This window comes from Pelophylax lessonae (genome assembly GCF_965119305.1).
Source record: "Pelophylax lessonae genome assembly, chromosome: 8".
Classification (NCBI taxonomy): Eukaryota; Metazoa; Chordata; class Amphibia; order Anura; family Ranidae; genus Pelophylax; species Pelophylax lessonae.
The window spans coordinates 143,591,247-143,609,446 of NC_138775.1; the positions used below are offsets into that span (position 1 = coordinate 143,591,247).

General features: G+C 43.2%; 1 protein-coding gene across 2 annotated transcripts in view; it reads left to right on the forward strand.

Annotated features, from left to right (window-relative positions):
• Positions 1–18,200, forward strand: part of KIFAP3 (kinesin associated protein 3) — a 161,879-nt gene that overhangs the window by 68,530 nt on the left and 75,149 nt on the right. For both annotated transcript variants that reach the window (XM_082265121.1, XM_082265122.1), the window contains exon 10: positions 3,424–3,586. In XM_082265121.1, the coding sequence (XP_082121247.1) occupies positions 3,424–3,586 (163 nt within the window). The remainder of the gene's footprint in view (positions 1–3,423; positions 3,587–18,200) is intronic.

Sequence of the window (18,200 nt, forward strand, 5' to 3'; positions counted from 1 at the left end):
ATTAGTCGAATATTGGCTTTTCTGCAACAAGGGGTTGAGCAGAAACTGGCCTTGAGTACTATCAAGGGTCAGGTCTCAGCATTAGCCATCTTCTTTCAGAAGCCTTTGGCTACTCATTCCTTGGTGCGGAATTTCATCCAGGGGGTGCGACATCTGACTCCGCCAGTGCACGCGCCGTTACCCCCCTGGGATCTTAATTTAGTGTTGTCGGTTCTTCAGAAACCTCCCTTTGAAGATATTAGGGAGATTCCTCTACCCACGTTGTCCCAGAAGGTGGCCTTCTTGGTGGCTATTACTTCTGCACGCAGGGTGTCAGAACTGGCCGCATTATCTTGTCGTTCACCATATCTGGTGGTTCATAGAGATAAGGTGGTTCTTCGTCCGAATCCATCCTTCCTACCAAAAGTGGTTTCAGAATTTCATCTGAATGAAGAAATTGTATTACCTTCCCTGTGTCCTAAGCCCAGTCATCCTCGGGAATTTGCTTTGCACTCCTTGGATGTGGTCCGGGCGATCAGGGTATACTTGAAAACGACAGACTCGTTTCGCAAGACGGATTCACTTTTTGTGATCCCAGATGGACCCAAAAAGGGGTTGCCTGCATCTGCCACGACCATTTCCAGATGGATCAGACAGACGGTAGTGCAGGCTTATTCTATTAAGGGTCGGGAGCCCCCGTTCCCTGTTAAGGCGCACTCCACTCGGGCACTTAGTGCGTCATGGGCCTTTCGCCATCAGGCGTCAGTGGTCCAGGTGTGCAAGGCGGCTACCTGGTCGTCGGTGCATACCTTCTCTAAACATTATAAAGTTGATGTAATGGCATCGTCTGATGCCTCATTTGGCCGCAAGGTTTTGCAGGCCGCAATTTGAGGAGACCAGTGGTCTACCTCGAGGGTTTTTTTCCGTTGGAAAATTTTTTCTTTAGCCTCATTCTTTGTTTATAATGAGCCTTTAAAACTTCTAGTTTGGCACCGGTTGGGCCTTCTAGATTGGATTTGATTTTGTCAATCCCACCCCTCATTTGTGGCACTGCTTCTGGATGTCCCAGCTCTTGAGAATCAAGAAGACTACGTCTGTCAATGAGCGATAGAGAAAAATGGATTTTTGTAAGAACTTACCGTAAAATCCTTTTCTCTTAAGCTCATTGACAGACGTAGTACCCGCCCCTCTATCATTGAGTTGGGTTGGGTTAAATTCTCTGTACTGCTTTAAACAGAACTGATTCCCTGTAGCAGAGAGAGGGAGGATATACCCTCAGGGACTGCCCCTAGGGTGGAGCCAGAACGTTTTGTCATTCTGCCTAGTCCTACTCCTGCGGAGACAACATAACCCAGCTCTTGAGAATCAAGAAGACTACGTCTGTCAATGAGCTTAAGAGAAAAGGATTTTACGGTAAGTTCTTACAAAAATCCATTTTTTCTCTGCTGTCTCCTTTCTCTGCTATCTACATAAGTAATTTATAATAGATTCTGTCCACACCAGACAAGCTTGTGAGATGGCCCTGCTCCCTTCCAGCACACAGCAGATGGTTGATAGTTTCAGCTGTTTATATTTCCCTCTGGGAGTGTGTGGGTGGGGGAGGGTCAATACCTTCCAATCAGGTCTCAGATTAGACAGGGCTCTCCTCACTATGCTGTGCAGTGTGTAACATCAGATCCCCACTCCCTTGTAGAAAAGAGAAGGCTGCAGATAAACAGGTACAACTTGTGCTTCCATCTCTGTGTATCACAAGAGGCTAGTCACTTCAAAGGATAAGTTCACTTTTTGGAAATGCACATTTTTAAGCAGCCAGGCAGTTTTTTTTTTTTTTTTTGAGCCTGTAAAGCATTGCACCAGCGATTAGCAGATCGCTGGTGCCATGCAGGTCTCCAGCAGATCTGCCAGTGTATCTGCTTCCCTGCACATCCCATACAGGTAAGCAGATACAATATGACAGCTAGCATGAATGAGCTCCACAGCGCTCCACAGTGCTCCACAGCGCCATGGTAGCTCATTGAAAACTACAAGCCGACAGCCACAAAGGCTGCCAGGCCTTGTAGTTTTCCATGCACAGTGTCCTGTCAATCAGAGACGTGACCGGGTTCATCCATGGTTTTTTTCTTTTTAATTGTGACAGCTAGCGGGGAGAGAGGACCCTACTAGCTGTCACAGCGGGGATAGGGGATGTGCAGGGGCTGGTGTGTTCTTGACATGTTACACCCTGAATATAGGTGTAACAAGTAAAATGTTACGAAAGGTGAACCTATTCTTTAAACTCTCTTGTTTTTTTTGCAAAACTACAGATCTCCGCTATCTTGTCAGTCTTCTCAGTTTTAGTTAAAGAAAAAGCTCACCTTCGGTAACCCATTTTTAGGGTCGAACATGTAACGTTCCCAATGCTGCAGCCACTGTGCAATTTTCAGTACGAGGAGCTCCGCCCACACAGCTGCGTCATTCATTCACACAGGTTTTTGTGTGAATGAGCTACAAACCTCGACATCCTTTGCAGCTGTCAACATGTAGTTCTTAATGAACTACCATGGCGCTATAGTTCTCAATAAACTACGAATGAACACCCCACCCTACCCTTCACGCCTAGAAGAAGCCTTGGTCCTACCAGAGTGATCAGGGGTTCCACATTTAGGCAAATAGGTAAATAATCTGCTGTTGATCTTTAGAAATGTTAATAACTTAATAAATAAAAGTGCTGACCCTTTGTAAAGGGGTGGAGAATTGTTTAGCTGTGAAGGAAAATTGGTCTTTTGGAAGCAGCCTGGATTTTGTCCAATTGATGTTTAAACCAGAAAATTTTCTGAACTCACTGATAAGATGTGTGTTTTGGGCAGGGATTCTCTTGGGTCCCATAGTAATGTAAAATATTATCTCCATAAAAACACCTATCGTTTTAACAGTACTATCCAGGGGGTGCAGCAAATGTTCTGAGATCAATGAATCAATACTACTACAACAGCTAAACAAATAATGTTTATGACACCCAGAAAGCAAGAGGTATCTGTGACTAACAACAATCCTAAAGACTCCTCCTGTGCATCAGATGTCAGTTGTTCCTGATTGGAAACTTAACAGGGAGTCAGGGTCAAGGCCAACGTTTCCACATCCTAATGATACAGTACTTGACCTGTTATTTTTTATCTGGCACAAAGCCTCCCACCCTCAGGCTCCAAAGCAGCTGTTGTCAACTGCTATAGCTATAGTTACACCACTAATCACATGGAATCAGTATCACTCTGTCCAGTTTGCTTCTCAAGTTATGATGTACGGAGTAAATATTTCCAATTGGCATTAGCAGGCTGAAAGATGTAAAGTGCAGTTTTTTTTTTTTTTTTTTTTTTGGAAGGTCAGTCCAATAAGTTAGGGGTGTGTTTTTTTTTTTTTTTTTTTTTTTTTTCTTTTTTAATATTTCTTTCTTTTTTCTTATCTTAGGCCGAAATGGATATTATTGAAAAACTATCGAAAATGGTGCCATGTGAGCATGAAGATTTGCTGAACATAACATTAAGACTTCTTCTGAACCTATCCTTTGACACTGGCCTGAGAAACAAGATGGTGCAGGCTGGACTTCTTCCCAAACTTACTGTTCTTCTAGGTATGTTTTTTTTTTTTTTTGTGTTTTTTTTTTTTTTCTTTCCAATACATTTTTATTGAATAGTCCATTAAAAAGAATAGGCAAATAATTCCCCATTTTACAAAATCTATTGTACAGAAGCAGGTAAAAAGCATATATGATGTCATAGGTCATTGCCAAGTACAAAATTATCACAGTCATCCAGAACTACATGTATAAGGAAATAAGAAATCTAGACTTGGATAGAAACAATAAACAAGAAACTGGGAGCCAGATTACAGATAATCGAAAATGCGTAGCCTAATATTTTATATTTTGTATACCACAGCATCTAATAAAGAAACACCTGTGAAAGTTAACATATGAAGGGCCAGAGTTCACCATACTGGAATATGGGTAATATAGTGCACATCTGATAGTGTACCAACTTATCCATGGGTGCTGCAATTCTGCTTTTTGTGCATTATTCCCCTAGCTATAGGCTAAAGCTGCCAGTAGATAGATAGAATTTCAAACTAAAATTCCTAGAAAAAGTCTTAGGAAAAATCGTACAAAAATTCTTAGACCATTAATTTAACGATTGAAAGTTATCATTTGCTTTTAACATTTCATTTTGGAATGAATGGACTTTCCCAAACAAAAACCACGTACACTGTTATAAATTTTCCATCCTACTCCTTTGAAGTTTCTTGTCAATGTATTCATAAACTAATGTTGATTTGACCCACTAATGATTAGAACAACAATCAAGCTTTCCTAGAACCCCTTTTCCCTAAGAAATGTCTTTCTATATTCTACCTATATATGACCAGTTTAACATGAATTCAAAAGAACAATATGATTGGACAATATTAAGCATTTCAGAGAGGCAGGGAAACCGGTCAGATTTCCAGCAGTGTGATCTTTATCTCGCTGCCAGAAGGATATGGGTTACAATAGTTTTGCAGGGACAGGGTATCAATGCCTAAGTTCAATATTGCTAAACCTAAAGATATTGTTATCGAAAGTGCAGTAAAACAACAAAGGGGTGCAGCACCAGAGACAAATGACAGTAACTCAATTGTGCAGTCCATCCCAATGCAGATGGTAATAAATCCACCTAGAGGACTCCATAAAGAGATAGGAAAGATCCCATGCCAGGTAGAGTGATGGTTAAAGGAAACACTTCACCATGGTGCTCTAGACAGAGGGGCTGCTTACCGGAAGCATTTGACCCTCAGATTATAGAGTGGTCAAAAGCGTGTGTATTATCAGATTACTTCATGAATCGGCAGCGGCAGGGACAATGGTTAGGCCGGGTCACCGCCTTCTCCCAACTCCAGAGCAATCCAAAAACATGGATGAATGGTGCAAACTAAGGTCCAAGCTGTAGTCGGCATTGAAACAGTGATAGCTGTGATCTTCTAGGTCCTGTGCCTGAGCAGCGCTCCTCCTGCACACTGATCACAGTGGCTTGCTCGCTTCGAAATTGCAGTTACTTCTGAGAGCTAATGAAAGATCTTTCTACCAAAGCCAGTCACATACCCTCTCCAGCAGTCTTGAGGGATGGAAATATTGTATTTAGAGATATTAAAAGATGGTAAATACTACCTCAATGTGACTTTCTGTGAAAGTTTCCACAGAATAGCATCCGCAGTAGCATTATAAGTTGCTTGAAGAGCTGTGGACCATTTAGATATAGTATATTAAGAGCCTAAATCTCTTTCCCTCTTGTCAAAAGCAGATGGTTTCCCCAAAGTAGCTTTATCCCAGAGTAAATTATAAAAACAAAGTAATGCCTTGCAGTTTAACATCCTCATTAAGTTATTATTACCAAATATTACCATGCTTTTCAATGTAATTTGACTGCACTGTTTGGGTTAATTTTGAAATCGTGAGATACCTGGATAGATCGGTAGAATTCTGAATTGGGTAAGTGATATTTCCTTTGGAGATTGGTAAAAGATTTGAGATTTCCATTTCCATTGAAGTTCACCGACATATTGAATGCCAATGGAAACCCAGAAGTGTAATGATCAATCTGGGATAAAGAAATGGGTATCAGAAGAGAGATGAGTCTCTCTCCTAAAGAAGATAAGGTTTGCAGGGTCTGCCAGACTCTCACCAAGGCTTATGTGTTTGGGGAGTAAGATGAGTTTGCTCTGTACAACTGAGCAACCATATAGTGTACAGGTCTTTTCCAAGACTTAAACATCTCTCTATCTCACCCTAAAGAGACATTGGGTATTGTCAAAACCATTTTTTATTTGGGATAACACTGTAACAAAATAAAAATTGTGAATATCCACTAGTCTACCCCAGTAGCCAGTCTACAGTGGGTACGGAAAGTATTCAGACCCCCTTAAATTTTTCACTCTTTGTTATATTGCAGCCATTTCCTAAAATCATTTAAGTTCATTCTTCTTCCTCATGAATGTACACATAGCACCCCATACTGACAGAAAAACACAGAATTGTTGACATTGTTGCAGATTTATTAAAAAAGAAAAACTGAAATATCACATGGTCCTAAGTATTCAGACCCTTTGCTCAGTATTTAGTAGAAGCCCCCTTTTGATCTAATACAGCCAGGAGTCTTTTTGGGAAAGATGCAACAAGTCTTTCACACCTGGATTTGGGGATCCTCTGCCATTCCTCCTTGCAGATCCTCTCCAGTTCTGTCAGGTTGGATGGTAAACGTTGGTGGACAGCCATTTTTAGGTCTCTCTAGAGATGCTCAATTGGGTTTAAGTTAGGGCTCTGGCTGGGCCATTCAAGAACAGTCACGGAGTTGTTGTGAAGCCACTCCTTCGTTATTTTAGCTGTATGCTTAGGGTCATTGTCTTGTTCGAAGGTAAACCTTCGGCCCAGTCTGAGGTCCAGAGCACTCTGGAGAAGGTTTTTGTCCAGGATATCCCTGTACTTGGCCGCATTCATCTTTCCCTCGATTGCAACCAGTCGTCCTGTCCCTGCAGCTAAAAAACACCCCCACAGCATGATGCTGCCACCACCATGCTTCACTGTTGGGACTGTATTGGACAGGTGATGAGCAGTGCCTGGTTTTCTCCACACATACCGCTTAGAATTAAGGCCAAAAAGTTCTATTTTGGTCTCATCAGACCAGAGAATCTTATTTCTCACCATCTTGGAGTCCTTCAGGTGTTTTTTAGCAAACTCCATGCGGGCTTTCATGTGTCTTACACTGTGGAGAGGCTTCCGTCGGGCCACTCTGCCATAAAGCCCCGACTGGTGGAGGGCTGCAGTGATGGTTGACTTTCTACAACTTTCTCCCATCTCCTGACTGCATCTCTGGAGCTCAGCCACAGTGATCTTTGGGTTCTTCTTTACCTCTCTCACCAATAGCTCAGTTTGGCCGGACGGCCAGCTCTAGGAAGGGTTCTGGTTGTCCCAAACGTCTTCCATTTGAGGATTATGGAGGCCACTGTGCTCTTAGGAACCTTAAGTGCAGCAGAAATCTTTTTGTAACCTTGGCCAGATCTGTGCCTTGCCACAATTCTGTCTCTGAGCTCTTCAGGCAGTTCCTTTGACCTCATGATTCTCATTTGCTCTGACATTTGCATTGGCAATGTGATCTGGAAGGTCTTATATAGACAGGTGTGTGGCTTTCCTAATCAAGTCCAATCAGTATAATCAAACACAGCTGGACTCAAATGAAGGTGTAGAACCATCTCAATAATGATCAGAAGAAATGGAAAGCACCTGAGTTAAATATATGAGTGTCACAGCAAAGGATCTGAATACTTAGGACCATGTGATATTTCAGTTTTTCTTTTTTAATAAATCTGCAACAATGTCAACAATTCTGTGTTTTTCTGTCAGTATGGGGTGCTATGTGTACATTCATGAGGAAGAAGAATGAACTTAAATGATTTTCGCAAATGGCTGCAATATAACAAAGAGTGAAAAATTTAAGGGGGTCTGAATACTTTCCGTACCCACTGTATGCTTAATTGGTCTATGATGTGAGCTTCTTAATTTTTTCCCTTGCCAGACAAAACAATTCAAACGGGTTTGTAGACATTGAAGATACAAATGAGTTAGTAGAATAGGCAAAGTCTTGGAAAAATAAAATTAATTGTAGGGGTTCTATCATTTTTAAAGCGGCTAATCTGCCTGACCAAGAAAGCTCATGTTTAGAAAGCAATGTTCGTTCTCCCTGAACTTTGTTTAACTAAAAGTGGTGCATAGTTTTCTTCATGCAAGCGAGTGTGAAAGAGGACCTAGTTGATGGAGAGTGTGATGAGGCTGAATCATTTTGGGTGGAACTGCATATGGATGTGTGAAGTTTAAAGTTAATCATTGGAGTTTGTTATAGGCCACCCAGTGTTAATGAGGAGGTGGAGACTCCGCTCCTTACACAGATAGAAAGAGCTGGGGCGGTGATAATAATGGATAGTTTTATCTACCCGGAAATTGACTTGAGTAGTGGAACTGCTGGAACAGTTAAAGGGCAAAAAAATTATAAACCTATAACAAGACAATTTTATGATACAGTTCATCGAGGCCCCGACTAGTGCCCCGAATGGTGCTCTGCTGGACCTGGTAATCTCAAATTCTGCTAAGCTTATTATTAATGTTCATGTAAAAGAACATCTGTATAGCAGTGACCATAACACAATTTCATTTAATAATTGCTGTAAGCAACAAACATATACAGGAAAGATAAAAAACACTTAACTTTAAGAGAGCAAATTTTCCAAGGATGAGGGTTGCTCTTCAAAACTGGAAGGGAAAAAGTCTTTATCAAGTAACACTAGACCTGTTATTTTAACTTCTATAGCTGGGAAGATACTGGAGAGTTTATTAAAATACCACAAAGATGAATTCTTGCTGGAAAAAAATATTTTAAATAACAGATAGCATGGATTCATGAAAGACAGAAGTTGTCAAACAAAGCTATTTTTTTTTTCATGAGGCAGTGAGCAAATCCTTGGACAAAGGAGTAACTGTGGACGTATTATATTTAGGTTTTGCCAAAGCGTTTGACACAGTTCCCCACACACGGTTAATGTGTAAAGTAAAGTCTATAGGCTTGGAAAAATCATTTTGTAAATGAATAGAAAACTGGCTAAAAGACAGAATGGTGGTGGTTAATGATACATACTCTGAATGGTCTAAGGTTAAAAATGGTGTACCCCAAGGTTTCCATTACTTTTTAATATATTTATACATTTTATAGGGTCTGGGATTAAAAGAACTATTTCAGTCTTTGCAGCTGACACCAAGCAATGCAGTGGAATAACGTCCTTACAGGATGTTTCCAACTTACAAGCCAACCTCAATGCACTGTTTAATTGGGCAACTATTTGGCAACTGAGGTTTAATGTTAATAAATGTAATGCTATGCACTTGGGGGCTAGAAACATGCACACATCTTACATACTAGGAGGAGAACAGCTGGGTGTTCTGGTAGATTATAGGCTTAATAATAGCATGCAATGCCAAGGTGCAGTTTCCAAAGCGAGCAAAGGCCTTTCTTGTATTAAGAGAGGCATGGACTGCAGAGAGAGAGAGAGACATCATCTTGCCCCTGTACAAATCATTAGTAAGGCCTCACCTGAAATACGCAGTTCCATTTTGGGCCCCAGTTCACAAAAAGGATATTGGAGAGGCATGAAGGAGCTCCCCTATGAGGAACGATTAGTTGAACTGAATTTTTTTTCTCTCTTGAGAAGAGAAGATTAAGGGGGATATGATCAACATGTATAAATACATAAGTGGTCCACATAGAGAACTTGGTGTTGTTATTCACTTTAAGGTCATCACAGAGGACAAAAGGGCACTCTTTACGTCTAGAGGAAAAGAGATTGCATCTCCAAATACGGAAAGGCTTCTTCACAGTAAGAGCTGTAAAAAAAAATGTGGAATGGACTCCCTCAAAAGGGGATTCTGGCCAGCTCAGTAGATTGTTTTAAGAAAGGCCTATATTCTTTTTTAGATACACTTAATATACCTGTATACTAATATTTAACAGTAAAGTTGACCAAAGGAACATCCGATTGCATCTTTGGGGATCAGGAAGGGATCTTTCCCCCTGAGTAAACTGGATTATGCTTTGCAGGGGTTTGTTGCCTTCTTCTGGATCAACTGTGGGTATAGGATTGTGTATATAGGATTGTCTATGTGTGTGTGTGTGTGTGTGTGTGTGTATATATATATATATATATATATATATATATATATATATATAATACATTTTTCCCTTCTTTTGGTTGAACTGGATGGGCTTGTAATTTTTCCCAACCAGACTAACTTTTTAACAAGCATGTACTATAGATAGTTGGCATCATATCTAGATGCGATATTCCAGTATCTGTCCAGATGTAGAGGTATCAAGACTGCAAAAATGTGTAGTATAGGCTTGTACCCCAAGGTATAAGATGTAAGACTTAAAATTATTTACAGTACCTTCATACCACTGGAAATTTTCTACATTTTGTCATGTTACAACCAAAAACATAAATGTATTTGATTGGGATTTTGTGTGATAGACCAACACAAAGTGGCACATAATTGTGAATTTGACGGAAAATGATAAATGGTTTTCAGTATGTTTTACAAATAAATATCTGAAAAGTGTGCCATGCTTTTTTATTCAGCCCCCTTCTCTCTGATACTCCTAACCAAAATCTAGTGGAGCCAAGTGCCTTCAGAAGTCACCTAATAAGTAAATTGAGTCCACCTGTGTGTAATTTAATCTGCTCTGCAAAGCCCTCAGAGATTTGTTAGAGAACCTTAGTGAACAAACAGAATCGTGAAGGCCAAGGAAAACACCAGACAGGTCAGGGATAAAGTTGTGGAGAGTGTGTTAAAAGCATGGTTAGGTTATAAAAAAAAATATCCCAAGCTTTGAGCATCTCACAGAGCACTGTTCAATCTATCATCTATCGCAACTGGAAAGAGTATGGAATAACTGCAAACCTACCAAGACATGGCCATCCACCTAAACTGTCAGGCCAGGCAAGGAGAGCATTAATCAGAGAAGCAGTAAAGAGGCCCATGGTAACTCTGGAGCAGCTGCAGAGGTCCACAGCTCAGGTGGTAGAATCTGTCCACAGGACAACTATTAGTCGTGCACTCCACAAATCTGGCCTTTATGGAACAGTGACAAGAATAAAGCTATTGTTGAAAAAAAAAAAAACATAGGAAGTCCCATATGCAGTATGCGAGAAGCCATGTGGGGGACACACCAAACATTTGGAAGAAGGTGCTCTGGTAAGAGGAGACCAAATTAAACTTTTTGGCAAAAAAAACAAAACGCTATGTGCGGCAGAAAACTAACACTGTACATCACCCTGAACACACCATCCCCACTGTGAAATGTGGTGGCAGCATGCAGTGGGGATGCTTTTCTTCAGCAGAAACAGGGAAGCTGGTCAGAGTTGATGGGAAGATGGATGGAGCCAAATACAGGGCGATCTTAGAAGAAAACCTGTTAGAGCGACTGGGGCAGAGGTTCACCTTCCAGCAGGACAACAACCCTAAACATACAGCCAGAGCTACAGTGGAATGGTTTAGAGCAAAGCATATTTATGTGTTAGAATGGCCCAGTTAAAGTCCAGACCTAAATCCAATTGGGAATCTATGGCAAGACTTAAAAATTGCTGTTCACAGATGCTCTCCTTCCAATCTGACAGAGCTTGAGCTATTTTGCAGAGAGGAATGAGCAAAAATGTCACTCTCTAGACATACAAAGCTGGTGGAGACATACCTAAAAAGACTTGCAGCCTTAATTGCACCAATATCGGTTTTTCTTTGCCGATAACGATACCAATATTTTGGGCATTGCATATCGGTATTGGCCGATATTTTCATACATTTAAAACTAATTTTTTTTTTACTTGACAGGTACTCTTGTGGAGGGATCTGGGGATCTGAAAGACCCCAAACCCCTCCTCTGCACTTAAAAGCATTCAAAATGGCAAGTTTGGCTATTTTGAATGCTGTTATTTTTTTGAATCTGTCACCAGTACCCGGAAGTGATGTCATGACATCACTTCATTGCTTATATCTTTAATTTGTACATATGTAAGTGGCATATTCAATAACATTTCTAAATGGAATTATGCTATTTGACATAATTTTACCCTTACATGAGCAATATTTGGAATATCGGCAATATCTTCAGGTTCAGGATATTTGGAATATCCCGTTTTTCTTTCAGGTTCACGGACTCCGGCTTTGTGACTGGCCGAAACCGCGATTAAATTACTCCCGCGTATGCCTGCACGAGCCGCCGTTCACGGCACAGGGCTCTGTAGGAACGGCACTGACGGCCGTTCCTTCAGAGCGCATGCGCAAGTGATGTCACTGGCTGCATGTAATGTAAATATCTCCTAAACTTTTCCAGTTTAGGAGATATTTACACTACCTATAGGTAAGCCCTATTATAGGCTTACCTATAGGTAAAAGCAAGAGAAGGAAGTTTACTTCCTCTTTAACATGAGAATCAATCAGCAAAAAGACAAATTTTTGGTTCTCTTGCGTCCCTTCCATTATCTAACATTTTTTGGATGACATCTGTTTTCACTCAGGTTTGGTTTTAGTTCAGAACAGTTGGGATAGTGTATAGCTTTTTTTGGTCAACCCTAGTTGGCTGCTTTGTACAAATATGACCGATAGCAGGGGTACTCAACCCGTGGCCCAAGCCCTCTGATGTAGCCCTTAACCTCAAACCAGGGAAGCACATGCCAGGGATCGACAACCCTTTGATCGCAACCTGGGCTTGCCAATCTGCCTTCCCAAAACATCGGAGTGCAGTGAGCCGGGAGCAGGAGCCGCATAAGCCAATGCTTCCTCTGTAGCTCCAGCTCCTGTCCCAGACAGATTGAAACTAAGTGCACTCCACCTCTAATCCTTTCAAGCAGCCTGGAGATCGATGCAAGCAGCAGAGAAGAGGATGACTTCCAATATATCTTGAGGGTTTAATGCGCCTTCTGAAAGTGCACCACACCTGTAAGATGTAATAGTAAGTAAACATCCAATGGGGATTGCTTCCACTGAAAATGATGATCCTAAATGGTTAAAATCTTCATTATGCTATTCAAAATAAAAAAACAAAAAATCACTTAAGTGGCTCTCGCTCTTCAAAAGGTTGAGCATCCCTGACCTATAGCTTGATATTCTAATGCAAAGCTGTATTATGTATTATGATATTCCCACAATGAATCTTAAAGCAGGGTTCCACCCGAAAGGGGAACTTCCGCTCATTTGCTTCCTCCCCCCCCGGGCCACATTTGGCACCTTTTAGGGGGGAGGGGGGAACGGGTACCTGTTTTTGACAGGTATCCTTCCCCACTTTCGGGAACGGCGAAGTGAGGACCCCTCCTCCTACCCTCTGCTGCTGAGCCAATCCGTATGCTCAGAGCGCTTCATGCATGTGCAGTAGGGATCCGCCCGTGAAGCCGCAAGGGTTCACTGCCGGGTTCCCTGACCGGCAATGGCGGAGGGAGCACCCGACAGCTGATGGAAACATCGGCTACGGTGCTGACATCGCTGGACTCTAGGACAGATAAGTGTCCTAATGTTAAAAGTCAGTCAGTACAGTATGTGTAGCTGCTGACTTTTAATTTTTGTAGGGGGGCAGAACTCCGCTTTAAATTGGCACCAACAATTCAAAAAAAGAAGTATTTTTTTTCTCCTTTTCCTATATAATAAATTATAACAGGCATTTGTATAGTGCCAACAATTTAGGCACATTCACGTCAGTCCCTGCCTTTGAATACCTTACAATGCGAGTTCCCTAAGGGATAACACACACACCCACACAACCCCACGCAAGCACAAGGAGAGCATGTAAACTTCATGCAGATTGTGTTCTGGCTGGGATTCCAATCAAGAACCCCAGTACTGCAAGGTAGACCTGCTAACCACCAAGCCACTGTGCTTGCCCATCAGTTGGTAGTTATTTCAGATTGCATTACACATGAAATAAGTGTGATTATTTGGATTTCTAATGTGGCCAAGCAGTTGCTAAAGTGAATACATTTTTAAAATACTTTAATGAATTTGCCTCATATTGTAGCTTTTATTTTGTAAAACCAGACAGATTTGTAAGAACATAATTTACTACATAAAAGTGCAGTTGAAAATCCCCACCCATGTGTCCTTGTTGTGTGTAATGATAGAAGGAGCACCTCAGAAAGCTTTGGTGTGGTGAAATGAATTGTTTCATGTCTGCTAGTCTTACACCACCTGGCAGAGAAAATTTCACAGAGATTTTGCCGTTTATACTAAGATTTCAATTCATCTTCTGTCTGTAAAGAATATCAGATTCTAGTCTGGAAAGTTTTTCTCCCAAATAAATTTAAAACACATTTTCTCTATTGTCCATTGACAGACGCAGCTCTTATGCTTCTTATACCATTGGGTTGTGCTGCCCTCTACAGGAGTAGTACTAGGCAAGAAAAAAACGGTTTACCGCGCCTAAGGGGGCTGTCCCTATAGGCATAACCCCACACACCCTGCTCCAGCATTCCAGTTTGTTTCTGCCTAGTGAAGGAGTAGGACCTAGGTTTCCTGCTGGGACTTCAGTCTCAGTTTTTTTATTCTTTTAAAGAATATTTTGTTTTATTTTCTTTACTCACTTCTGCTAGTTAGTGTTCAGGGGGATCCTCCTGGTGAATTACAAGCGATAGCCGGCTGAGGTTTAATACTGGATAATCTAGATCCTTAAGGTCTCCCAGCCTGGCCTACGAGCCTGAGCAGGTTATAGTCCCGCACTAGGCCTCGCCACGACAGAGCCCCGGTTTTGGATGAGGACAATCCTGAAAGTGAATGTCTCGCTGGGACGCGACGACCTGGAATGCCCTGAGTCGCAGCGTACCTCTCAGCTGGCAGCACCTCCACCCTGGGTGGGAGGTGGTCTGTGGGAAGTGGAGCCCACCCGATCCATGGTATGGTGAGTAAATGCAACAACCCCCATATCCCTTAGTGGTTTTGGTGGGGACGTGGGGCCACTCCTGGGGATGATAGGACTGTTGCTTCCTAAAAGATCCCCCTGGCCTGCTGCGGGTGGGGGTGAAAATGGTTCCATTTCCTGCTGGATCTTGTTGTATATCCTTTGTGGCCTCCGATTTGGGGTCCCCTGACCGCATGACATGCCGTGGGGGCTGCCATCTTTATTGTGGGCATAGGTGAATTTCTCCAAATAGACTTGCATTGGCAGCCATTTTTGTGTAGCTCTATGGAGCTAAACAGGCAGCATGACCTTTCACGTTCTATCCAGGCTGATGTCATATCCTGTGACTTTCACTCTCCTGCTGCACAGATCGGCTCTGGAGGTTTCTCAGTGAGGTGGTCAAGTACTGGGGTCTCTGTGGGCATATCCCTGCACACTCTGCTATCTGCATATATTTAAAAGGGACTCCACATACTGCGGTGATCGCGGTGGGGACCGCGCTCAGCGCTCTTAAAGAGACAGTACACCTGTTTTCTTTTGAACTAATTATGGAGTCCCAGGCAGTGGTTTCACCCTCAGACCCCCTTAGTGCGACTACTGGACCTTTCGTATTGCAGTCACTGGCCGCAATTTCAGCACCACTGGAAAGCCTGGCGACCAAGGTCGATTTTGTGATAAAAAAGGTAATAGCCGAAAATGGCCGGTGTCTTCACCGTCATCAATGGCGTCCTCTGATTCAGAGGCTGATATGGTCACCACAGATGTCCCCCTCCCTGAGGGATCGCTGTCCTCGCAATCGGATGGTGAAGAGGACCTGTCCTCTTCAGCTGCAGTGCTGGAATGCACTTTTGTGGAAGCCCTGATTGTTTTAGTAAGGGAAACTTTAAAAATGGCAGATGAGCCCACACCGGCAGGGACACGGGTGTCCTTTGGCTCCTGCAAAACCCAAAAACCGGGCAAGGTCTTCCCTTGTCTCGAGAATTTTCATGATATTGTTAATGAACAATGGCGGTGCATCAAGCACGTGCTAGTAGTGCCTAAGTGCTTTAAACTTCATTTATCCCTTTGCTGGGACGGTTTCAAACCGTTGGACGGTACCGCCTAAGGTGGATCATCCTGTATCCAGGTTGAACAAATCTACTATAGCCAAAAGTACATGAGGAAGGCAGCACATGAACCACACTGGGATGCAATGGATAAGGAAGTCAGGTGAACATCCAGTATAGAAAGGGTTAACAGTTTATTGGTATTGATAACCAAAAAACAAAGTACATAAAATGCTTACATCCTCCTGGGCTGGAGTGGACAAGGGCACCTGGCAGCAAGCAAGTGCGAGGAGGTCAGTCTCCTAAGACTGCTGAGCAGTGTGTGCACAAAGCCGGAAACCAGCCGGCGCGAGGATAATAGGACTCTGCTGTAGTTCCGTAGCGGTGATATCAGCCGGACAGGCGCCATTTGCGGGGAAATACCAGGAACCAGGGTGGAACACAAGCTATATGGTTGCCATGACTACATCAAGTCAAGGTTTTTCCCCGCAAGTGGCGCCTGTCCAGCTGATGTCACAGCTACGGAACTACAACAGAGTCCTTTCATCCTCACACCGGCTGGTTTCCGGCTTTGTGCACACACTGCTCAGCAGTCCTGGGAGACTGATCTCCTCGCACTCGTGTTGCTTGCTGCCAGGTGCCCTTGTCCACTCCAGCCCAGGGGGATGTAAGCATTTTATGTATCAATACCAATAAACTGTTAACCCTTTCTATACTGGATGTTCAGTGGCGATTATGGCTCTGAGGAAGAGGGTCCTCCCTCGAAACGCGTAAGCCACATCAGGTTGTGAGGACGCCATCACGCTATCCAGCAGTAGAGAAGTGTCCTGGAAGCAAGCGGTGCCCATTCCCTATATGCTTGTTCATATGCTAAGTTTGTGAGAATATTGTACGCTACCCTTCTTTGATTTCAATAAACTTTTAAGTGGTAATGCACAAGGTCGGTGCATTACCACTTCTCTTGTTGTTTTCTTATACTGGATGTTCACCTGACTTCCTTATCCATTGCATCCCGGTGTGGTTCATGCGCTGCCTTCCTCATGTACTTTTGTCCATATCAGCACCTTTCCTATGCTCGTTGGCTAGCAGCAGAATAACCGCTGGGGAGCCTCACAGGCTTATTTCTATCCCTCCACCCTAAAGGCACCCCAGGAGCGCCAGATTTGTGATTATTGCTTTGACTTCTGGACTGGATTTTTTCCTATGGCTGCCCTGGGTGCGAATCTCTTTATTGAGCCATTAGTTGGCTAACAGCAGAACAACCGCTGGGGAGCCTCACAGGCTTACTTCTATTCCTCCACCCTACAGGCATCCCAGGAGCGCCGGGTTTGTGATTATTGCTTTGAAATCTACTATAGCCCCTGTGAAAGATTCCCTGGTGTTTATGGACCCGACGGACAGGCGGGTGGAATCCCTTTCCCGCCACCTTCATGTGTTGGCGGGTTCAATCCTGAAACCGATTTTTGTGTCTGTTTTGGTATCACAGACGGTTACAGAATGGGTAAAGGGTTTTAAGGGGAACCTAGATGCTTACTTAGTTTCCCTGGAACTGATGGAACTTATGGACCAGATGGCCCAGACCCTGGTGTTCCTGTGTGCTACGTCCTTGGATGCTGCTCCCATGGTGGCCAAAGTGTCGGCTGTGGCGATTGCCATAAAACGCATGGTGTGGCTGAAGAGCTGGTCGGCATTCAATTAGGCCTTAACAGATCTCCCTTTCCTGGGAGAGCGATTATTTGGCGACTCACTAGATGAGTTGATCAAGGGTCTAACTGGTGGGAAGAGTACTCTTCTTCCTCAATCCTCCAAGGTAAGGCATTAAGCTGGGGCTTTCTTTCACCGCTCATAGACATTTTTTTTTTTTTTTTCGTGCTTAAGGGGCCTAAGAAATAGGTAAGCCATTCAGGGCTTCTGGAGGGGCTAAAAAGCCATGTTCAGGCAAGACCAAGACCAGCCAGTCCGGTTCTGCGGACAAGTCCTCTTCAGCATGAAGGGGTACCCTCATCCGTTTCTGGGGTGGGGGTACGTCTGCGCTTCTTTCTGGAACCCTGGACTTCCTTCATTCAAGACAAATGAGTTCACGAGCTGATTCGTTCCGGATACAAGATCGAATTTCTGTCCTGGCTGGCGGACAGGTTCTTTCAGTCAAATCCTCAGGTGTCTCTGGATCGTTTGAAGGATTTCCGGGACGCAGTGCAAAATCTCCTTGCTCAAGGAGTGATTGTGCCCGTTCCTCCGCAGGAACTCTTTCAAGGTTTCTATTCAAATCTGTTCACAGTGCCCAGGAAAGAGTGCAAGGTGCATCCAATCCTGGACCTCAAGGCTCTGAACCGTTTTGTGCAGGTGCAGAAGTTTCGAATGGAATCCATTCGGTCTGTGGTAGTGTCTTTAAATCAGGGGGATTTTCTGGCCTCCATTGATATCAAAGATATGTATCTACACATCCCCATCTACGGGGGACACCAGTGATTTCTCCGCTTTTCGGTGGCAGAGGAGCATTTTCAATTTGTGGCGTTTCTCTCACCTCCGCTCCCAGAGTCTTTACCAAGGTACTGGCCCGGTATTGGCCTTGTTGCGCCAAAAAGGGATTGCGATCCTGGGATATCTGGAAAATCTCTATTGAGAGCAAGCTCTCACTCGGCTCTGTTGGGCGACCTGTCAATTACAGTTCAGACCCTTCAGGAATTCG